At 37.3% G+C, this 24,832-nt stretch overlaps 1 protein-coding gene across 1 annotated transcript in view; it reads left to right on the plus strand.

Moving 5' to 3' along the window:
• PIGK (phosphatidylinositol glycan anchor biosynthesis class K) overlaps window positions 1–24,832 on the plus strand; it is a 64,720-nt gene that overhangs the window by 14,377 nt on the left and 25,511 nt on the right. Inside the window, exon 9 of the mRNA XM_085231616.1 lies at window positions 423–595. Within this exon, the coding sequence (XP_085087742.1) occupies window positions 423–595 (173 nt within the window). The remainder of the gene's footprint in view (window positions 1–422; window positions 596–24,832) is intronic.

A 24,832-nucleotide genomic window follows, 5' to 3' on the forward strand; every position in this document is an offset into this window, starting at 1 on the left:
GTGAAACTTGCCTGCCTCCCTTTGGTAAGCATGAAGAATTTATACCATCTTCTGCTTTTTGGAAGATACAGCAGTGTTGGTGCTTCTGTATTCAGAAATGCATTTTCACATTTAATCAGTCAGTTGTAGTTGGCTTTCACAAAAGCATTTCTACGCTCATATTGATAGCTGAGGATTAAGGTTTTCTATTTATGCTTTTAAATAATTTTTATTATTTTTTATTTACAATTTTTAATAATGCTTTTCATTTCAGTCTTTTTTTTTTTTTTTTTTTGCTGTGGAGCTCGTACGAAAATAAATGGTTCTACCAAAATTTATGTATGGTATTTGTCTTAATTTTATAATAATTTCATTTTGAAAAGTACCTGTAGAAATTGTTGATCAATGAGGGACATGATATGACTTTCCGTATTTGTTTCCAGTTTCAGGTCTGTCCAAAAAGTTTGTGTGTTTCAACTCCTGGGCATCGAACTGATCTCTTCCAGCGAGACCCTCAAAATGTTCTGATAACAGACTTCTTTGGCAGTGTAAGAAAAGTGGAAATTACGACAGAGACAATTTCTTTGGACCGCAATTTAGCTGGCTTTGAAAGCGAGTGAGTAGTCATTATCTATTATATTTAGTATTTTATTTAGCTTTGTTCAGCAGAAACAAAACTGTCTTATAACTGTCAAGGGAAGAAGAACTTTGTTTTCTGTGAAAGGACCAAGGAGTCAGTATGGACTGTTACTATTGATAAAATTGAGATTTGTCAGCTGAAAGCATTCTGTTTAAAAACAATTCCCACTCCCTCATTCCATCTTGCAAGTAAATACTTCTAAAGACCAAGGTGTGGCTATCATCATCAACAACAAAGAAAGTAGTCTAAAATTTTCTTTCTTCTTTGATAGTTTAATGTGCAGAGACATTTTATTCCTTTTTATAGTAGTTTACTTCTTTGGATAAACTCTGAGTTAAAAGCATGGGTTGTTTCATTAATGTTTTCTTAATAAATGCTTTGTTTCTATTCTGCAAATTCTCTGCCTTTTGGCTTTAACTGTCCAGAGAATTTCAGTTGCAGATATGTAATGATTTACATGAATAACGCTGCTAGTGCAAATTTGCTGGTAGAGTTAACAAGGATTCTACTTCTTTGCGGATGAAGAAGGAATTATAAACTCCTTTGTATTTTTGGTATTCTATTGCCACCTATTGGAAACATGTAAAGGAAGATGTGCTTGTACAGCAGTTTATTTGGCATTGTACTGCCATTTCTGATGCATTTTTTAGCTTTCGCAATACTTTCCTCTAGGAGAGAAGAAAGAAAAAAATTGTCAACTCTAACCAAGATTGTAAGATTTTTTAACTCATAAATTTATGTGAATTAATATTAACTATCACTCAGAATTAAGTTGTTAGTGGATATCAGGTTCATTAATTTTAAAGATAATGCTAGCTCTGGCCCTTGTAATTAATACTATCCTACACTAAGTCCAGTGTATTTTATAATTTAGTTTCATATTGTGCTTTTTACTATATTGTGCATACTAGTACTAACCGTATACAAATTAAATAATTCTTTGCTTAATTTAGAACAATTTAATGAAACTAGATTTTCTTTTGCCTCTGAAATAAAAAAAAGTTTTTGCTAGGACACCGTGTGGGATTCTAGTTTGTGGAAAATTTAAAAGAGAATCAGGTTTTAGACTTTTTAATTTCAGAGCTGCAAATTATATACCTTCCTTTTCAATTAAATCTAATAGTGAGATACATCTCTTGTTATGAAATCTTCTGGTTAAGGCTCTAATTAAATGTTATTTTGCTATTAGTATACAAATAGTAAGTGAACTTTTTGTAAGCTTACTTTGTTACATACCAGAATGCTGAATTATGAATTGTACAGGATGCTTTCATAGACCACCTCAGTACCTCATTTGCTACTTTTTCCTATGCAGCTTTCAGAATGAGCTAGGATGTTTTGCTGTTAGGATGAAAGATTGTTGCTTGTTTGTTTGTTTCTTCAGTGTATAGTGAAGATGTTATTTTCATTTTATTTTATATTGATGCCAAATGTTAAAATATTTTTTTAATGAATTTTCATCTTATTGAATTCTGATCTTTGTTGATTAATCTTTCCAAACCAGTCATAAATAATCTTGTTTGTGTTTAATAGTGTTTCTAAAAGCCTTTGTGAAGAACAGAAAAGTCGCATAGAATGGAACTTGCACTCCTTAGGAATTTGCCTTAAAATAAACACATGTATTTGCAAGGAAGTGTCTGATACAGAAATCAGAAATCTATACCCCCTACTACAAATGTTGATGTGTTACACAGGTCACTGTAAATCTGTGCACGCTGCTCTTATTTTGAGAAAATCTGTGCAGAATTTTGAATCTTTTCCTTGTTCTGTATTGTATTTGTTACATTTTTGTTTAAAAGATATTTTGCAGTGTTATTTTATTTTTAACATTTGATGTATTCTCTTTCGTTCCTTCTTTTTTGAATCATTTTCTCTCTGTTCCTAGCTTTTTCCTTCTGTTCCTACGTATTGGTGGCAGTAGAGTGCTACAAAATATTTGTGTTAAGGAGCAAAACAGGGAAACAAAGTAGGGACCCCAGCTCTGATCTGGTCAGTCAGTGTTAGATTGGAATTGTTTCTGTTGTGAAGTTTGCAAGGGTCAATATGTGCAGTTAAGCATATTGTTTGAAACACAACAACCAAACAAAACCACTGGCTGCACAGATAATGGGTAGAGAAGATGCTGTTGTGAAATTATGACCGTGCCTTGGAATTGTGCTGTTTACAGACAGGGTGAGGTTTCAACTAACTCACTGTGCTGTGACTTTTTCTACAGAGCTCATTTCTTCTGTTGCACAGATCTTTAGCAATTACTTTGCAGCGTGGCTCAGTGCAAGCTCAGCACAAGCAGTTCCTGCACTGCGAGGTCAGTGTCTGATTGTGATACCAGCTCTGATAATCCCAGTGCAGCCTTAGGAGTTTCCTTTGCTTGAGCTGAGCTCATACAAAGAAATGACAAGTAAATAACCAAAAGGAGAAGCTTTCTTTCTATCTGTTTAGTAGTTGGTGACTATTTCAGACTAAAAGCTTTAAGACTGAGGGGAAAAAAAAGGAATCCCCTGCCCTTCCTTCGTAGTAGTTTCAGTCTAAGCTATGTTCATTTCAGAGGCTTTCTTCCTGCCTGGGCCTGTAGCTGCCATCTTGAAAACTTGGATGACATTCATAGACCCTGGGGCTCTGGCTGTTACTGTGTGTGTCTCTGTAAGAGCATAACGTGAACATGAAGAACGAGATGGTGAGTCTTAGAGACAGGTTTGTGTGGAGCTGGGCACCTCTGATCAATGTGGGGTGTCTCAGCCTCGGATCGTGGCAGTACAGCATGTTAGATCACTTTCTCTTGTGCTGCTCCTGTCATGAGGAAGAGTTGTGTAACAGAGAAAACGTTGGGAAAATGAGGGGATAATGTTTCCCTAGAGAAAGTAGAAGGTGAATTAAACACAGCATCATATAAAACCAACCTGCTTTTGAGGTTTGGACTTCAGATTTGTTAATTGTGCTGGGCTGAATTGTGCATTACTCTCAGGGGCTGTTGTCCTAAAACTGAGGAGTTCTAACTAAGCCACTTGGCTTAGGAAGGGTGCTTGTGTGATAGAGAATAATTGTGAGTGATTGGTTTATTTGCAATACACTGCTACTAATGCTGTCTCCCATACATTTTTTGATAGTAACACTTTATTTCTGTTTCCTGTCCTTCTTTTCTACTGGCTATTTTCAGTTTTATGCGCTTGATGGGTGAAGCTGCTGTTGTGTTCTTGTGTTCCTGAATACAAAGGGATCCAGTTTGTGAACAGATATGTAATTTGTTTTGGCCGGTAGATGCTGCTCAGCGCAGTGGACTTTTCCTAAAATAGCAGAGGCTGTGTTTAATTTTTGACCAGGTGCCTCGGTTTGTTTGGAGATCACCATTAATTTCTGAGTAGGTGCTCGCAGAGGCGGGCGGGCGCCAGGAGGTGGCAGCAGCGCTAAGGCAGCCGAGCCGTGCCGCGATGGCAGCTGCTTTGGGTTGGGCTTCTTTTCCCCTTTATTTGATCAGCTTTAGAGTGAAATTAGATGAGGAGAGGAAGGAGGAGTTGAATTATTATTATTTTTTTATTCGAAGTAAATTCTGGAGAGGCTCTGTTTTTATTTTACACTTGTTGGACATCACACATGAAGCATGCTCAGTTGTGCATGTAGTATACTTTCCCTTAATGCCTTACCATTATAACAAAATGAATTCCTAATTGTGGATGTTTTTAATCCATAAGTGATTTAATAGCCTACAACTAATTTAGAGAGTTTGAAGAAGTCATAGGCAGTTAAATATTACTGCTGTATTTCTTAAAGTATTTTGTAAATACATTTATTTTTTTTCTCTGCTTGCCTGAGAAAAGATAAATGTATGTGTATATATGTGCATGTACACACACTACTGTGTTTGCAAATGTAAAAGATAAATTCAAGATAAGACAATTGCAATGGCAGTAGTAGAAGAAGCTCTATGGGAAAGCTGCTCCAAAAATAATGCTTCCTATATTATTATTTTGGCTTGTGACATCAGAGGTGGGTGTTGGTGGCATGGCAGTAGAGATTGAACCTTCCCACCACTATCCCATTACATTTTATTGCTGTGCAACAGATGGCAGCAGAGGGGAAATCTGACAGAATGGTGACCTCCATTGTGTATTATATGGTAGGATACATTTTCACTAGTGTAACATGACTATAAAATAAAAAAAGGATGACTGCCAATATCAAAAGGAACTGCTAGCTATAAATTGTGTTGATAAAGCCTTAAAAATACAAAAATATTATGCTTGGTTATTGCGCTCCCTGTTTAGCAATAAAAGCAGAGTTGAGTAATAGATTTTTTTTTTTACTAATTTAAAATATTTTTTGATGATAATTTTTGCCAGAGATTTTTGTTGTTCATAAGAAAATATGTTTTGCAAAACTGTAGCTTGGCTCAAGTTTTCTTTGATCTTGGATGTGTTTCCCCTTCTCCTACCTTTAGTGGAGTTTGTAGGGCATCCTGTATTTGTTCTGTGACAAAGCTTTAATTATTACTACTAGGCTGTGCTGTGATGATTTAGTGCATTTTCAGTTGACTACTACTCTGAACCTATGTACGTAGAGTTTAAATAGGCATTGACACACACAAAAAGAAAACTGTTGGTCTGCAGAGGTGCTGTGTACTGTGAATGCCCCACAAAGGTCACTTTAAATAAGGATTAAAGTACATAATAGTCAATGGTAATCTTTCTATTAACTTCAGACTTGTTCTCTGTAAGTGACTTTCATCTGCAAATTGACTTATGTATTATAATAGTTTCAGGTACTAGACAGGTAATGACTAAATTAGTTAGATGTCAGATTTCAGAGGAGTCCTTCAGTAAATTTAGCAGATTTTAACAATCTGAATAGCTGAGAATATCTAGGAATCGCAGGATTTTCAGTCTAGATTATTTTTCATTGTTTGTCTATTCCTTTTTACATCTTTATACGTAGCGTTCTTGTTTTTTTTCTTTCTCAATATTTCTTCACCTTTTCTCCCTTATGTGATCTTTACCTGCTATTATTTTTACAGCTGAGCGGGCTGCTTTCTAATTCTAGTCCCCTAAACTGCTCTTTAGACTTTCTACTGCTCTTCATGTGGAGATCACAATTTGATTTTCTTGCTTTGCTGTCCACTCACAAAATTCAAATTAATGTCTATTCAAGGAGGTACTTCTATAATTATGTTCTGTATTTTGCCACTCAGGAATACCATGCAGTAGTGTTTGTCCTGTATCTGACCAGAAAGTACTTCCATGTATGTATTTCTTCAGGGCTTTGAGACAGCATTATAATTTCAGTAAAGTTACATTAGTTGTTATTATTATCATCATCTTCATATCAAAAATACCAGAGCAACCATTGATCTTTCTTAGATGTAACGTTTGTTGTGTACTTTTTTGTGATTTGAGAAGAAAATTTCAAGGGAATAGAAAAAAATAGGGGAAAAAGCAAAGAGGCATCTTGAAACAGTTATTATGGGACTGTTATGTCTTTGGAATTTAGTGGCCAAGCATATGTTAGCATTCTTTATGCCCCAGAAATGAATCTGGGCACATAGCAATTAAGTCTCCAGGGCTCAAATAACACTGCTATTTTTTTATGTGGTATTAAAGCATATGCACGAGCTCTTAGTCTTTCTCTGTTTTGATATTGTGAAAAAGCTTACACTTGTTTTTTGAGTGCCTGAGGGATTACCTTCCAGATGGCCAGAGATTTATGCCACTGAAAATTTACATCTTGTCCAAAGCTGTGGGGGAGGAAGGGGCATTTTGACTTCACAACACATTTATATAACTGATGGCTAAAAGACCGTAAAATGATCTGTCTGCAATTCCCAACCCTTCCAATAGGAGATACATTTCTCAAATCAGGTGTTTGGAGGACTAAAGTTTTTGCCATAGGGCTGTTAAATTTATTACTTAAGTCCTTGAAGTCTTATTATTGATTTCAGTAAGCTGCAAGATCTCTTTGATAGAAAGAAGTTTCTCTGCACTGCTTATTTCTGAAGACTTTATTACACTCAAAGAAGTTACACTTCACAGTAAGCTTTCTAGGGGCTTTAGTTCTTCAGTGGGGAAAAAAATGAAAAAAAATAAAAAGGGAAGGAAAGGAAAAGCATAAATGTATGTTGTGGAAGGAGAAGAAGAGCTGAAATCCAAAAAATGCATCACATTATTACTAGGCATATCTTTTCAGTCCAGTTAGCTGCTTGAATAGACAACTGGAAATTTCAGGCAAGGAGAGAGAAGGGAAGCCACAATTGCATCAAAGGATGGAAAGAAAACTGGAGGTGATTACAAAAGCAGATCTGATCATATAAGAAATGGGTTTACAGATGGCTTGCTGAGCACCATATAATATTACTTTACAAAGTGATATTGTTTTATGTGCTTGGTCAGGGGTATCAGAAATCTGTACAAAGTGTGGGAGGAGGAACAACAGATGCCGAATATGTCTATCGAAGTGTTCAAGCTACTGTTAAGTTTATTGTATGAAATCTGTTGGACAGCAGAATATTAACTGTGTGGCAAGATTGATCTTACAGGAAAAAAAAATGCTATAACTAAAGAACTTACTGCAAAATAGAATTTATTCAGCGTTTTTTCAAAAGCAGTAGACTGTAATTGCATGAAGGATAGATATTGGTAAACAGTAGGAGAAATGAACAAAAAGTAATGAAACATAGCAAAGTGTTTTGAATGTCCTCAAAAAAAAAATACACAACAGGAGGAATACAAAGATAGCTGGAACAATTGCTAGAGATTGGATACGATGTAGTATTTTTTTGGATCCTAGCAAGTCACTTCACTGGGCTCCAGTTACTGTTCAGGAATAATTGTGGATGTTCAGCTTTCATAGAATGTTGATGCCCATCTTTGTTGTGCCAGGTACTGTTAAAAGGGGAAGACTAAATTGGACACAACTTCACGTAATATTGAAAAAGAACTGAATCGTATGAAAACCCTTTACTCATCTGTCTAGAGGTCAGATCCAGTTTGGAACATAAAAGACAGGCAGAATTTCTCTTTCATAGAGTGAGCTGAAAGATCCTACTATGTATGTTTGTTTACACTCGTTCCTATTTTGTAATACAGTATCAGAATTAGTACGTTAGTAAAGGCAATATGTTCCTGTGTCATCAACAGAACTAACATATTTTGATTGCAAACTGAAGTTACTAGGGTTTTGCAAAATCAAACTGTATTTATGTTTCTTGTGGATATAGGAATAGGTATCACTGTACTTCCAAAAATGTAAATTGAACCGACCTGCATTATTTGGGAAATTCGACTTTCATTCCTCATGTATGATAGGGAATTAGTGAGAAAGCAGTGTCACTTAAGTAGTATTTTGGTAGCTGGCAGGAATTAGGATTTGGGAGCAAATGGAGGGGCAGGATGTCCCCTTCCTGAACCCTAAGTATTCAAACTGCACTTCATTCCAGTAGTTTCCAAGAGAGAACAAGAATGCAGTGGTGACTGGATTTTCCTTTACTGTGGAGAAGGGAGGAATAAATGCTGAACATTGATATTCACAGGCGCTTTAGCATAAGCTCTTTGAATTACATGATAGCTATTTGAAGTTTCTATTCCTACTGGTTAAAAAAAAAATGGTGCTGAAGTCTAGGTGACATACAAATTTGTTCCAATATTGAGAGAATGCTTGATTAGAAATCAAAACACTTAACAGTGTTGCATCATACTCCTGACACCCATTGGCACATTTTCAATTTTATAGTTATATTTTCCATGTAATTTCTCATATATTGCTATTTGAAAGATACAAAATCAATCCTGCAGGGACCAGATATGGAGGAAAAGATGGAATAAAGTAGGCTCTGTTGGTACATTTTTAGGCACTCTGAAGGATAACAAAATTTTTTTTGTTAATCTCTAGGAATAATCTTCAATAGATTATAGTCTTCATCTTGACTAAGTGTATGTTTTCACTCTGATGCTCATCACTTTAATATACTTTTGTAAATGTTGATGAATTAGATTATTGGTTTTCCAGTGACAGATGGTGGATGACAAATGTTTGGATTCGGGCAGTTTCAAAAGATGTGGAAGTGGGCTACCTCTTATTCTGCAAAAAGTTTAAGTACATATTTAGCATTACATTTAACAGGGCCACAAAGATGATGAGAGACCTCTTATGAGGAAGGGCTGGGAGATTTGGGACTGTTTGGTCTGGAAAAGACTGAGAGGTGATCTTACCAATGCTAATAAATATCTAAAGAGTCAAGTGGATGGGACAGGCTCATTTCAGTGGCTCACAGCAACAGGCACAAGCTGGAACACAAGAAGTTCCATGAACATGAAGAAAAACTTTATTTTGAGGGTACCAGAGCACTGGAATAGGCTACCCGGAGAGGCTGTGGAGTCTCCTTCTCTGAAGATATGCAGAATCTGCCTGAACACTTTCCTGTGCAACCTTCTCTATGGGATTTGCTTTAGCAATGGGTTGGACTTGGGGATCTCCAGAGGTCCCTTCCAACTCCTAAGATTCTTTGACTAGGAATCTGAATAGCTCCATCCAGTTAACCAGTACTGAAAGTGTAATTAGTGGTGTGGTGCATCACGTGTTCTTAAGCCAATGCTGGGCTTGTTTATTCTGCTTGGAATAGCCGAATTGGCTATCAGAATAAACAACTAAAATGCATGTTTTCTGTAGTCCAGCTACTATCTGGTCCCACATAGTTAATCTGTATAATTTATACTCCACTGGCACAGCAGAGCTGCTGCCCTTGCGGGGAAGGAGATTATCTGCAAGGAGCGAGCAGATGGTCTTTGTGCTCCCTGCTGAGGGCATTGTATCATGGAGAAGGCAGAGCCAGTCCGTGGCTAGGAGTCACTAGCTTGGCTAGCCAGAGCAGCCAAAGGCATCATGCTGGCTGCTGCTCCTTGCTTTGCAGTTTGTGCAGAGCCCATATGCGCTCTTAAGAGGACAGGAGGGTGAGGGTTGTGACATGCCAATCTTTTCCCCATGGCTGACTTCCTGGAACTACAGTCCAGGGCTGTGGTTCTGCTGGCAAAAGCTTTCCAAAACTAGCGACAAATCTGCCTTGCAGATTATACATCTAAATTTCCTTTTGCACAGCACAGTGCTCTGAAGGATAGGAGTGGACGAATTTTCAATGCAATAGGAAAGATTATTTAAGTGCAAAGTGTGTGAAAGAGAAGCACATAAGGGTATGCTTTTTCCTGTAAATCCACTGTAGCTGTTTACATTTTACAGATGGGATACTGTATATTGTATTATAATTATATTAAATAATTCAGATGAGATAAAAATCAGAGTTACTTGTATTCCTGCGTGATTTCTGGTTCTATGTTACCTGCAAATGAGGCACGTTGCCATAGGCATGTTTTAGCTGCTCTAAAATTTTAATATTATTTTTCTGTTTGAAATAGTAGGACAAAAGCTACATCTCTACCTATTTAGCAGTTTTTGACTCAGTTTGTGAAAAGAGAATAATGAACATAGTAGCTATTAAAAGGTTTATCTCAATTTAAGTACAATATAATATTTAAACTTCATACTTCCCCACTGAGTAGCTTTTTTTTTTTTTTTTTCCTGTTGGTTACTTAAGAGTCTGAACCACGGCTCCCCGCTAGAATAAAATAGGAATGAAGACTGCTTGCTGTAGGTCTAAATTTTATCTGGGGAATTGGAGCAGAACAGCCACTAAGTGAAACTGCTCTGCATCTCAGCTATAGAGGACATAACCTCTCTGGCTTCCTTAGCTGTCAGATAGTGCCCTACTTTGTTTTTCTTTTGTGTGTGGTTTCCCTCTGATACAGTTTTACTGATGGATAATTTATTACAAAATATTTTAAGCTTCTATCTTATTAGATGATTAGAGCTTTTATAAATGTCTTCATAAAAAAATATATAGTGTATCTGTAAAATAGATAAATGTACACAGTACTGTAACTTTTTAAAAGCACAAGCTTTGTATAGGCACAGAAAATGTGATCAGACAGAAAAAAAATCCTTAAAACAGTATATTTCTACCTGGTTTGTGAATGTAATGGTACTACTGAAAAATATTAGTTTCCATAGGAATCTGCAATGTATGAAGTAATTTAGGAAGGACAGAAGAAAGAAGTGCTCTTGCTATGGCAGGTGCGATTTCCGTGCCATGTGTTGAAGGTGGCTTAGGTTAGTGGTCACTCTGATGTATTATATGTATAGTTGTTGTATTTTAAATGATGTATAATTGTTCAGTTTCTGATGAGCAAACATCTAGGAAGCACCTTGAAAGCAACTTCTCCCGTCGCTGTTTCCAGTAACACTGGTGACAGCTGAAAGGCCATGGAGAGGATGTGCTTCCAGTCTGGTGATGGAGTGGGGATAAACTGTGGTAGTGGGGTACATGTTCTGCTAACAGAGATCTGACATTAGTCTGCTAACAGAGGCTAACGTTAGTTACAAAATCCATATTGCATTGGACTATCAGGGTTTTATGCAAACATAATTATTTCTTTAACACCAAGAGGGAGTATACGAGTCATTTGGTAATTATGTGCCAAATTATGACTGTTGTTAAATCATCTAATTCTAAATATAAAGCATTTTAAATTACAGTGCAGATCTTAAGAGATTATCGCTGTGTTGAATTTGTGTACACATACATGAGTTTTATGGCAGGTAATAATAGATGCAAAAGATGTATTAGAATAATAGTGATTAGTAGTCTGGCATGGAATTTATTTGTGATGGTATGTCACCCAAAGCATACTTAGTTGAGTTTGTAGATATTCTAGATAATTGTCTCTTACTGGTTTCGAGCTGTTTCTTCCCTCTTTCTCTAGATGTGAAATGAAGACTAAAATAGCTGTCCTTTACAAGATATACTGAGACTAGGGGGAAAAAGGGAAATGGTAGGGGGAAGCTCTTTATATGTGTAAATGATTATATTAAAAAATGCAGGTATGGAGCAGATATAATCTCAATGTCACTGTTGCCTCTATCTAGCTGAGCGTAAGAGAAAAAGCTACAGAAACTATGGCTAATAAAGATATTGTTATAAAGGAAATCCCACTTCCAGAGGAAATCCCATATTCTTTTAATGTGCCAATTGAATATGCAACCTGCACACTGTAGCAAACTCAAGTCTCAGTAAAGATGGTGTAATATAAATTGAAACAGGAATTAATTAATGTATTAATGCGTTTTGTGCCTACTGTGCTCACCTGGTGATCAGATTATTTTGCTAAATGCAATCAGAATTGTACAAAAGAATATTTATATAATAAAACTTAATTAACTAGAAATTTAAGATGAAAAAAATTATGGGAATGAAGTGAAGGAAATTGTAGAATGTTGTCATCAATAGCTGTCTTTGTGAAGTAAAAATATAATTTCTGGGTATGATTCCCTTCAGACTGAATTGGAAAAAAAATAGCAAGAGAGGAGCAAGTCATGAAGTCTGTAATCAGAAATAGCAGCAATTTACATGTTGCTAAGTCAAAAAACCATAAACTGTTTTTGATTTTAAAAGCTGAAACAAAGGATCGTCTTCCTATCCATAATCTGTGATAAAAAGACAAACTGTTTGGGCAAATGAATATTGAATGCAACTCACTCCCAAATAAACTAACGGACAATTGCTCTTAGTCCAAATTCTTTGATGTAGTAACTTTCTTAGTTTGTAAATCCTTCATATATTTTGCTAGTATTTTTGATTGTGCTTAAGAGAGCAACAGTATTAAATGCAAATTATTCTGGTTTTCAGCTCTGTTGCAGTTTTCAAACTGTTTTCAAACATCAGTGTTCCAAAGAGGATAAAAACTTCCATGCTAACTGGGTTCTTACCATTTATTTTTTAAATTATGGCCCAGAGTTATGGCAGCTGCAGAAGTGTGGTAACTGAGGAGGCTAATTGGAGACCTGCATTACATATTGAGCAGGTCTGCAGTCCTCTGCTTCTCCAAATGTCAAACACAGAACCAGTTTGATGCTCTAGCTGTGCAACTGGATGTGTTTCACAGGAAGTTATCACTCGGTTTGAAAGATGGCCAAGAGAGCAAGACAGCAAAGGGTGACACTGGTAAGCTGCCTGAGGTTGTGGAATGGCTGGATTGTGAGAGTCTGCCCCGAGGGTGGCTGGGAGATGATGGGATGGGCTGAAGAAGCAGTTTTGGTCAAATCAAGCTCAGCTCAACATAAAGAGGGAAGCAGGGTTAAAAGCCATTGCTTATAAGAGGTCATTTCCATAGCCTACTCTTGTCAACTGGACCTAGCTGTCTCCAGCACAGCACTGCCTGTAATATATTCAGGAGTAACTTAGGGGCCAGATGTCCACATTGGATTAAAACTTTAGAGATGAGTGCTACTTTTGGAACTTAACTAATGAGTGAAGTAGTTGATCTGTTTATTGTTAATAGCTTGGTGTGTATTTCTATTTTTAGTGTTCAGTCATGTGGATTGAATAAACCTTTTGTAGTTTAATCAGCCCAGTGTTTGTCTGAATACTTGTACTGGAGTTACTTTTCATGAGTAGAGGGGTAAACACTTGCAAGAGGTGCTTCCTGTGTGGAGTAGAAAAATATGACATTATCCTATAGGAAATATCAAAAGAACATCTCCTATGCATTCAAGAAAAAAAAAACAAAACCTCAAGGAAAAAAAAAAAAAAAAAAAGAATTTACTCCCGAACTTATATAATCTTGAAAAAATAAATGTAAGAATCTGAGTGAAAAGCATTTGAAGATGGCTCAAGCATTACCATGTACTTCATCTGTTTGCTGGCATATGCAGTTTTTCTTGTATGTTCTAGACCAACTTGAGAACTGACTATGTTCTAATGTGGAGAGATAATTTCTGAAAGTGACAGGAAACGTTTCCTATATGAAAGAGTGATTTGAACTGATGCTGATCTGCAGTGGTAGTGCAGCACTTAAGCGCATTTAGCAGTTGCAGGAAAAAAAATTGCTCAATGCTCATTTTGTTTATTTGTGTCCTGCCTAATCTACTTAAAACAACGGTGGCCAGTTTTCTTTAAAAAACAAAACAAAAAAGATGCCAAAACCCAACTTGTTTTAGTAAGTTGCCGCACAAGTTTCTTAAACATTACTATTTTTAAAAATTGCTTTGTCCTACATATACTAGTCTCTGAATTAGTGTATTTTACGTGAATAGATTTCAGATTAAAATAAGTAAGTAATTGTACTCAGACATTAAAAAAAAAAAAAAAGCCTCAATTGCTAGCTTTCAAAAAGTAGTAAAGCGTAAGTCTTTTTTTCCAGTTACGAGTGTGAAATAGCCAGATTCTCATCAGTACACTATACAGCACTTTAGTCAAGGAACTATTGTTATTGAGCAGATAAGATTAAAAAAAAAAAAATCATTGGGTTTGATGAAAACCTGCATGAACAGTGGGGGAAAAAAAAGCTGAAGTTACCATAGCAACCACCAGGGCTTTAGACAGAAGCTAAGTAAATAGTGGAGAAATGTAACAGAAAATGTGAGGGCCATTTGATAAAGCATTAAAAAATGAAAATGAAATTTTAAGGCAAACATGATTAATACTGAGCTTTTATCCCTTCAAAATCCATAATCAGCAGCTGATTGCCCTTAAAATAAAAATAAGAGGACTGTTATTGATAAAGTTTTAGTGTTGGAATCCATTAGACTCTATTAAAGAGACATTTTTGTGAATTTCGTGAAGAACGGGTGACAGTTGTATGAGATACTTCTGCTTATTTTCTTCTCAACAGAGTTTAAGGCTACAATGTTCACCTATGGCCGATGAAGCTTTAAGAATGCCTCTCCTGATATAAACAATGGTTAGACTGAAAGTTTGCCTGATGAGAGTGGTCCCACAGTAGAAATACCATGAGTTCTCTGTGGGATTTTGTTAGGTCAACTGACTGCATAGGATTGGCATAGGTAGCTTTTTAGTTCTTGGGCAGAATTTCATGAATGGACAATGTTGGTAAGCTGAAGGGGGGCAGAATGTCCTGTATAAAACAGATTTATGCAGTCTGCACAGTCACTTTCCCATGTCTTTGTGTCTGAGCCTGTCCTCTTTAATTTATATGCCATGCTTTGCTTTTTGTCTTTTTAAATGCAGTTCTTCATTCTGTGTATTACGCCTGGTATTTTGCCTATATATTGCTTCACAGTTGGGCAGAATTAGTTGTTACGTGGGTTAATATTAAATGTACATGTGATAAGATTGCAAGATCATTTCTTTCCTACTTTCTGTGCAGCTATTAAATTTGAAATTTGGTTTTAGTCCTCACAGAGTGGTCCACATTGAAACCTTAAGTAAATAAGAAAACTTTGAAAGTGGAACATGCACTTCAATGTTCCATCTTGAGAGAGTGTGAACATTGAAGCATTCTGAACGTTTAAGTTCAACAAAAGAAACAAAAAATACTTTGTCCTTTATTTAAAATACTGCCTGACTTGCTTCTTGTTCTCAGGACTGTGTTAGTACCTGCTTGGTTGCCACTTGTACTACAATATGCTGGCATGGTACAAGTGGCTGGTACCAGCTATCCGTGCTGTGCCTTGGGGCTTTGCCTGATTCAGTGCAGTTCTTAACTGGTGTCTGTTTCTTCTGTTCTTCTGATTCTGAAGTATTGTTTCTGAAGAGCTAGTGATTGCAAATATATATATGTCTACATTAAATTAGGAACTTAAACTGGTAAAGTCCAGCGTGGCTGAGCTTCAAGTGATAAAAGTTCTGTGTCGGAGCAGTGGGTTATGATGGTGCCAACTTAGCACTGGGGCAGTGTGGGGGCTTGGTTGCTGCTGCACTCAGAGCCATTGCAGGTGGTTGCTGCTCCCAAATCCTTCCTGCAGCCAGAGCATTTTGCTCAGTGTGCCCACCTCTGCCAGAGATCTGATCCAAAAAGCCCTGCAGAATCAAATCACAGCATGAAGCCTTATTATCTCACAATGCAGTCTGTTAAGGCTGTTGAGGTTTTTTATTGTATTGGTGTACACTTGAGATAAGAAAACTCATATACATTACATTGTGAAGTAGTTTTCTATGATGACTCAGTTAAGTTCCTGCTGAACATGTTTAGCACAACTAAAACAGGAATGGTTTTCTAGCACTTCTTTTTTAATATGCTTTTGTAGATGTGTGGAAACCCAGAAATGTGGTGCTGTGGTGGGTCATGCAGGCTTGAGATACTGAGCACATTGTGAGAAGCATGGTCTGTCACTGGTGTCAGTCACATGGTCTGTCACTGGGGAAACGGACATAAGCTGCAGCATAGGAAGTTTCGCACGAATGTGCGTAAGAACTTCTTCACAGTGAGGGTGACGGAGCACTGGAACAGGCTGCCCAGGGGGGTTGCAGAGTCTCCTTCTCTGGAGATATTCAAGTCTCGCCTGGATGCCTACCTGTGCAACCTGGTGTAGGGAACCTGCTTTGGCAGGGGGGTTGGTCTCGATGATCTCTAGAGGTCCCTTCCAACCCCTACAATTCTGTGATTCTGTGTCATGAGGCAGGAGCATGGCCAAAACCTGCATTTTTGTCAGATGAAACTCAACCCCACTAGGTGGTGCAAGCAAATAAATCACCTTGCAAAATACTTCTTGCCAGATTAGTAAGCTTGGGGAAAATGTGTCTTTTGCTAAATTAGAACACATTCTTTATTTATTTTTACCTCTGTAATTATGTGTGTGTGTATATATATATATATATGTATATGTATATTAGTTAGGAGTGTCATAGAACTTCTCTTTCCACGTGCAAGAAAAGGTGCGTTCTTTTCTTTGCTGAGATGTGTATCTGCCTTTTAGGTAGTGTAGGCTGGCAGCTGAGATTGTGACCTGCAGAGGAAGTGGAAAAGCTTGTGGTGTTTGTGTGCTGGCAGAAGGGCCTGCTGATATCCTTTGAGGGCCTTTCCAGAGAGTCAGCTGTACGTTGCCTGGCCCTCAGAATCTCTCCCATTATCCTTTCCATTTATCCTTCGCCAGTTGCACTTGGGATTTGCTTACCTCTGCAGCAGTATCATATACATGCAGTTAGATAATATATTTACAAGAAAAGCAGGTTTTAGATGGCAAGTTAAAATACCACACCATCAAGTTATTGTCCTGAACAGTTAAGTGTATAAAATTCCAGTAGAAATTCACCTTTGAGATGTAATGTATACAGCTGGTCTGTAATGGTCACAGTGCTATATTTATTAGATCATTGGCTCTATTATGCGTTAAACAAACAACAATGAACAACGGAAAGAAAACCACTCAAGCCTGGAAACACACTTCCATTGTGCTCCTGGACGTCATTGTAACAAGACATTATGTTGTAGTAGGTATACCATTGTGTTGAATTTAGACCATAATTTCTCAATAATTCAATCTTTTACTAGATTTTCTCTACCTCCTCCTTCCTGTGAAAAGCCCTCTTGTTGAAAGGCAGCTTTACTAAAGATAAGCTGGACAGTAGTTGATCAACACCTTTTCATAGCTGCAAGCTATTAGCAAAACTATTTAAATTCTAACAAAGCGCATTCTTGAGATCAGCAGAAATTCCTGGGACCTTCCATTTATGGAGAGTCATCAGCATTGACAATTTTTTTTGTCATAAGTCCTAATTTATTCAGAATTCATATGGCTTCCCAGTGGAACCCAGGCTGCCAGCTCTCCGAGAAGGTGATGGCATTGTGGCACTGCCGTGTTGCTGAAGCAGCCCCTGCCTGCACTGCTGTGTGAGTGCTGCAGTGAATGTGTTGTCAGCTGCTTAGCAGTCAGTGTGAGACAGCAAGTGTTCTTCTGTGGTGCTGTTTTCCCTGCTTATATCTGTCTTTCAGGCCTTTATTTCACGAGGAGTGCAGCGTGTTCATAAATGCTTTATTATCATGTTTCAGACTAGGGCTCTGTAATAAGACAACAACTGCAGCTCTGTAGTGAAAGTTGAGTACTTTTCAGTGCTGTGTATTTACTGAAATGGAAATTTTTTCATTTCAAAGTGACTTAAATATTCATCATTTAAGATGGGTGTGTTTGCCGCATTTGTCCTAGCCCCTATAAATGCAGGCTACGTTTGTGGTGCTGCTGTTGTTGTGGACTTGTTTTCTTAGTAAATAAGGCAGGGAGACCTTAAAGTATAAAAGGTAAACCCAGCAATATTTGACATAAAACGCTGCACATATAACCTGCACCCCATGAAATCTCAATTGTCCAACAGCCAATACATGTGCTAGTTACAAATAGTAAACATGTACACAAAGTTTTACAATAAGATTTTATTAGAATGTGTAGTCTCTTTAGGGTAGACAGAAAAATTGCAGCAGAGATGTATTTAAAATGCAGAAAGAAGGTTTTTTTCCCTTAGTTTCATTGTGGTAAGGATCCAACATGCTGAATTATCATCATATGCTTTTGGCTTTTATTAACTCCAGAATTAGAGTAAAATTTGTATTTGTACTATGAGTGAGGTAGAAGGATTTCATATATTAAAGCACTTTGATATTCATACTGGAAGAAGTGGTGCTTGCGATAACAAGTTAAAAGCTGCTTGACAAAATCTGAACTCTTTACTTCCTCTATATATTTGATAATATATAGTGTGCAAAATTTCTTTTGACTCTTGCTTGCGTTTGTGCTTTCCTCACATTTTTTTTCCTGAGCATATTACTGTGCAGTTGGAGAGGTTCTATTGTTTCTGTAACCTTTAGTTATTCCATATGCAGATGGTGAAGGAGAAATCTGGCCTCATTATCTGTAATTAATGGACCAAGAAACTTAATTCTTACCTCAGTTTCATATTTATCCTTTATGTATACATGCCCGTGAACAGACACGTGTATTGCAAAGGTCCTGAGCAACACTGAGGGCTTTGTTCTTTTACATAAGTCATCTTGAGAGGTTGAAATTTCTAAGTTGTAACAGGTTGGCATTGTGATGTTTTCAACTGTATGTAGTCTGTTGCTGGTAGTATCTACTCTGTAGATTGTAAACATTAGCAGGAAATATCTTTTAGATAATAGAGAAAACAATTGCTGAGATTAAGTTAATAAACCTTGCTGGACGCAGGCACAGCCAGTGAGATGTGGGGCTGGAGAACGTGTTCTATCTAAATACTGAAGGTTGGATTTTAAAAGTCAAAGTCCAATTTTCACCAATGACTATTTACTATCGGCCTTCAGAAGACACTTTTTTTTTAGCATAATAATTCTGCTGACAAGTTATTTATTTACTTACTTTATCCCGTACAAGGACCAACTCTTGCAGATGTTCTTGAAAAATGTGCTGCTTAATTTTTTAGGAAATAGAAATATCTCATGCAACCAGTTTTTGCTGAATTATTTTGTAAAGAAAATCTTGGGTGATTGTGTAACATTGTTTAGTATATATAACATTGATGATTAAGGCCATTCCAAGATTTTTATAAACTAAAATTCATATAAACATGGGTATGGAAAAAAACTGAGATTTCTTTTAAAAACCTTTTTGCATTAAGTGTTTTTAGCTCTTTGCTGTTTTAGTAAACCAAGTAAAACACTACAGAAAATCTAAATTAACTGAGAAGGAAAGATGAGGAGGGGTATGGTTGTACCTCACTCCAAGCTGATTCTGTTCCTGCTTTAGCCTTGTCCCTTGAAGACTGCAAAGAGAAAGAGAGCTTATAGCTTGTAGCATGCTCGGAGCTACTGCATCTGTCTTTTCCCAACAAGAGGAGAGTGAGGTAATCAGAAAACTGGATTTGGCAAGTGTCTGAGATACTGGATTTTGTGTCAGGTATTTGGATTAGAAACCACCTTGGAACATTACAAGCCTGGGTTGTCCAGCCTGCTGTTCAGCTTTGCAGCCAGGGATAGCTTACAAATCCAGGAATGTCTCTTGTGTGAGTATATCTGGCAGATAATGGTACTACTGCACACTTAATTGAGTGGAAGGTGATAGTGTCCCTATGTCTGTCCTATATATTTTGGAGTTAGTGGCTTACTTGACAAGTGGCTTGCCTTGCTGCTGCTGTTTCTGTTCCTAGGAATAGAACACCAAAATAATTCTAGCTGCAAAAGCTGTACAATCAAAGAACTTAATATAGGCTGCTCTGTTTAATATGCAGTGGTCTACAGTGGACAGGAGCTAAGTCCTTTCTGGTCCTAATACTAGAACCGGGATATAAGGAAGAATGGAAATACAAATCATGAAATACCAAATGCAAATTAAAAGGTTGTCTGCTTTCAGGTCACACAGTCATCGATTCCTTGTTCAATGTCAGCAGACTCCATAGCCTGCAGTACCTTGACCTCAAAGAATGTAATGTAGCTAAGTGTTAGGATTTGAACATGAGGTTTCATCTGCCATTAACAAAAACAAACAGAACCAAAATCACGACAAAAATGATACAGGCTGCCTGTAAAAACAAAACAAAAAGGAAATAATACTGTAGAAGATTAGACAGAAAAAGCTTAAGAGCTGTATGTGTTCTGTGCAGCTAATGTGAAGAAAAGCCCTCTAATGTGCTTAATAGTATACTGTTACCTAGACGTGTGCTGACAGGAGAGCCATCGGATCTCCTAAAGCATTTATTGCTGGCAGTCGGCCGATTTGGAATGCTGCTCAGTTCTGCCATGGCTGCTCAGAGCCAGCTGCAGAGAGAGGAACAAAGGAGGATACCCAACTGGTAAAAGAAGAGAAAATGGTTAAGTTATGTAGTGTATTGTTTTGCTGTCCATTGTGTATATCTGTTTTCTGCTTTGTACAAATGTGTTACTGATGATGCTGTATCCAAAGAAAAAATGCAACATTTAGTGTCTAGGGGGGAGCTGATTGCACAGCAAATCACTTCTTGAAAACGCATAATGTAGTTTTTAAGATGAATATTCTGAATGCCCAGGATATAGCGTGTTTAAACTTAGTCTATTATTGGTATCAATATATCCTCTTTGCAATGTAGAAATGCTTAAGTTTCTTTTTTGTTGTTTGTTTTCTTGTTATTTTGTACCAGCAGAGGCTGGAGGCTGGCAGGCTGATTAGCAGCCCTTTAAAGAATCTGAGGAGCTGTGGTGGACATGAAGTTGCGTAGAAACCAACAACAGGCTGTCATCACCAGTAAGGCAATCTGCCTGCTGAGGTACATGAGATTGTTAGCAGATTGAGCAATGTTACTACTATTTCTCCTTGATCAGTGCTAGTGGAGTCTCACCTGAAATACTCTGCCTGACTTTTGGCCTTCCCCTTCAAGAAAGGTGCTGAGATCCAGGAGAGGGGTCAGTAGGAATTGGGCCAAGATGCTGAGGACCTTAAGCACCCAGCCTTGAAAGGTGATTGAGGAAACTGGACTTAGGCTTGTAAAGACAGGAATTGTAGTGGCAAACTACAGCAGTTTGAAATGCTGTTAGAGATAGTAAACTCTCTTCTGACCAAGGGATATTGGCTGTAGGTTGCAGCTTGGAAGGTTCAGGTTTATCATTAGGAGAAAAGTTGTCCTCTTCGAAAAACATGTTATGTGGAGAGGTTGGTGAGGTTTTGAAGGCAACTGGTGAAGCTGTGACTGACCTAACCTAGTACTGGGAGGTCTAACTAAATGATCTGCAAAAGCCTCTTAGAAACAATATTTCTTTAGTTCCAGGTGACTATCTACGTTGAATTTGAGTAAAAAGGCATAGAAAAAAAGTGAAGTGGGAAGCTTCAACTACAGGGAGTATGGTAGAAGAAGGTCTGATGGCAATGTCTGACAGGAAACAGACATTGCCACTGTTACTTTGACAGATTCTTGTAGTGAACTAAATATTCTCATTAGAAATTATAGCTGGATGGTACATTACGTGACTCATGAACTGAAAAAACAAAAATACATTCTGTAGGTGTAGAAATATTGGGACTTAAAAACCCTGCACATTTTAGAAAGTGCTTGTCGAAAAGCATAACAATTTAGACAAATGCAGATACGTTCTCTTTAATTTAAACATGCTGAAAGGAACAGTGAAATGAAACAAAATATGAATTTAACTGTAGTGGCTGCTAAATAATGGAACTGCTGTGTTGGTATGCTACCATGTTAATTGTTTGTTTTAAAAATATCTTCCCACTGATTTTTCTGATGTTTCATGTGCTGGCAGGTGTTGTTAGAGCCTCAGTTACTATGCATAGCAAAAACACACTTGGAACAAAATTGAACTTTTGCTCAGCTAGGTCAGAGATAGTCTTTTCTGGCTGGTTTGGATCATCAGTAAAAGCTCCTCTGATATTGCTAGACTTGTCTGTATGATGTGGCCCGAGTCTGGGAAAATTCATGGAGTCGCTGTTCTCTTTTCTCCCCTACAAACTCTGCATATTGTGGAGATGAAAAGTAAAGCAAGGGGAAGCTTCTTTTTGCTGTGGACTCAGATGGTGATTTTCAATGATAAAGGAGAGACTTAGCCGGTCTTTTATCTCCATTTTTTTTATTAGAATTTTGTGCTTCAGCAGCATCATCGTGTTGAAGTTTAAATTAATTCAAGACAGATTTTCTAATTTACCTAAAATGTGGGATATTTGAGATAACAGAATAAGCCCTCCAGGTCATGTGTTTTCCAGTAGCAGCAAAGACAGTTCTGCTTAGTTAAGTTAATATTCTTTCAAATTCCTTTCCTGTGTCTTGCCTAAGTGTAAAAATAGGACCAGGAAGAACAGTGTGTCCCTTCAGTGTCTTAACATATTTTAACAAAAGTCATTGGCCAGAAAAGAGAAGAGGAAGTATTGGTCAACCTGTGTATTTGGCTGAAACGCAATACAGATTTCCATCACCTCTTTTTAGGTTCTTGGGATGGTTAAGTATATGTAGCTTGACAGAAGTTAATCACTTGAGATTCTTCAGATGAGAAATTATATCTGGATCACAGAAAGGCAGAGGAACCATTTGTTACAATCTAGTTTTATACAGTTTATGAAGCAACAGATTAAAGCTGAAATGTGTCTGGCAGACTCTGGAAATGCTAACAGACCTTTTATGATAGCATCCAACAGAAATCAGCAAGTGCTCAGAGACTCCACGATTAAAGCTATGCAACTAGTTTGGGTCAAAATTATTGATGCTTACTTGAAAGAAATGAACAGATTGCAGAAAGTATTTGCATTTCCAAACAATAAGGTGCTTTGTTTCTTCGTTCTACATAAATGAGGCCAAGTAAAGGTCAAGTTAAGTAAGTTTACTGCAAGATATTTTTTCTTTTCAATAAAAGTCAGCAATATTGCTTCCTTCTCCAGATAATAAATCCAATTGTGTCTAATGTTGATTTAATTTTTCATTGCATCAGAGATCATTTTTTTATTTCTTTTTTTTTTTTCATGGTATATTGTTCATTTTTCTTTTTAAGCCTGAGTAGGCTATCTGCTGGATTAGTTTCTGCAGACATCGTGAAGTGCAGGTTACTGCATTTATCTACCCAAGGATCTTGGTGTGCTTGGCTGTAATTGTGAGATAGTTCCATATTTCCACTACAGACATATCTCCTTCCCTTCATCTTTAAATATACAATAACTCATCTGTTGACTTTTAGACTTCACAATAGTGAACTGCAAAAGGTGCACATCAGCATTCTTCTAGACAGTCAAGCAAAGTCACACTAGGTAAGCTGCCAGCTCTCTGGCTAACCAGAGCTCAGTACAGTGGAAGTGAGTGAAGTTGTTCCCATTATTATGCATATTAGATTCTTACAGGGGGACATTCATACATTTCTGAGCAAAGGTGGTGGCAGCAAATGTGTGTTGGTGAACATTCTGCTAAATACTCAAAAGGCTTATTTAATAGGAGAAATTGATACCATAAAGGAGACATCATGAAGAAATTCCTTGGGATGATGATTACTTTTGAGCATTTGTTTCTCTTTCATGTGATTGTCAGCATGGTGGACATGCCTCTAGGTAAATCTTGCACGCCCTTAAAAAGAGAAAAGAATGTATTTGCACATTTTTTGAGGAAAAGCAAAATTAACAGTGTTCTTTTCTGGCATTTTCCATGTATTTTAGTGCTTCTGTTGGTTAAATGTACCTTATTCTTAAATACACATGAAGTTAGGACTTAGCAAGTAGATCAAGTACCTGGCATTGATCCAAGGTCTAATTCTTAATCTTCTGTAGTATGGCTATGGTAGATGAATTTCTTAATGGCCAATTTTAAAAACTATTCACTCAAACCTGACACAGACCATTTCAGTCTCTCTTTAATAGGAAACCTTATAACTTTTTCTGATGTGGCGCATAAAGCTTTGGTGTTCTGTTTTCTTTTTTACTGCCAGATGCAAGCACGTTCATGTATTTGCAGTCAATAAAGCTATGAGTGCTATACATGGACTTAGATTAGGAATTTCAGCCTTTTAGCTTGGGATATCTAATTTAGGCTGCTGCTGTGTTATTTGCATCCTTTGGTAACCTGTTGACTGTCTGATCAGTTGCAGCATTTCTGCTTTCAAGCCGCTTTTAGAAATGGGACAACCTGTGGCAATACTTTCATTCACAGTTTTCTGAAGTTATCTGGTAAACAAACGAGGCTGCGGTTCGTGAGCTGTGCAAGGCTCTTCTTCCTTAATGTATTTTTGTCTCTGCCTCTTCTCTTTACCCTGACTTAACGCTCTGACTTCTTGTGTAATTTCTGAGAGGAGTGGTTATATGTTAGGACTTACCTTTCAAAATCAGTAGCTTCAAAGAGGTGCGATATTACTTGTGCATGGGTCGTATATGTGAAAGAATGTGCTTTTTTCAAACCAGCATATCTAGAGACTGTATAGGCCTTAGCCCTACTACCTCATGTAATTAATGAATGTTTACACTGACTAGTGAGCCAGGCTTTATGGCTGTGTTCTGCAGGTTGTCCTGATTATCTTTTCTCTTTCCTGAGGTGTCCTAACAGTACATTTCTGCCGTGAGCAAACCAGGTAGTGATCACATGCTGCTCTTTTTTCTTGTATTTTTACAATACTTGCATGAGATAAAATATGTCTATGCCCTAAAGCCATTGCAGCTATTCTGTGTAGCAGACCATAGCACTTGTGGCAAAATATGCCACTTCTTGATTGTAAGGATTTGTACTTCAGCACTCATTGGGTCTCTCAGGAATTTTCCCATAAAAAAGAACATGTAAATATAAATAACAAATAAGATTTTTCACTTAATATCTTGACACATTTTACTGGATTTAGATTCACTTTCCACAGTTTCTGTTTTATGCTTACTTTCCTCCATCTGAGAACACTCACAGCAGCAATATAAAAATAACTTCCAAATTGAATTTTTCGGGATCCTCCTCTTTTGCTGTCTCTTGCTGCTTCCCACATC

The sequence above is a fragment of the Meleagris gallopavo genome, chromosome 10 (genome assembly GCF_905368555.1).
Source record: "Meleagris gallopavo chromosome 10, MGAL_WU_HG_1.1, whole genome shotgun sequence".
Classification (NCBI taxonomy): Eukaryota; Metazoa; Chordata; class Aves; order Galliformes; family Phasianidae; genus Meleagris; species Meleagris gallopavo.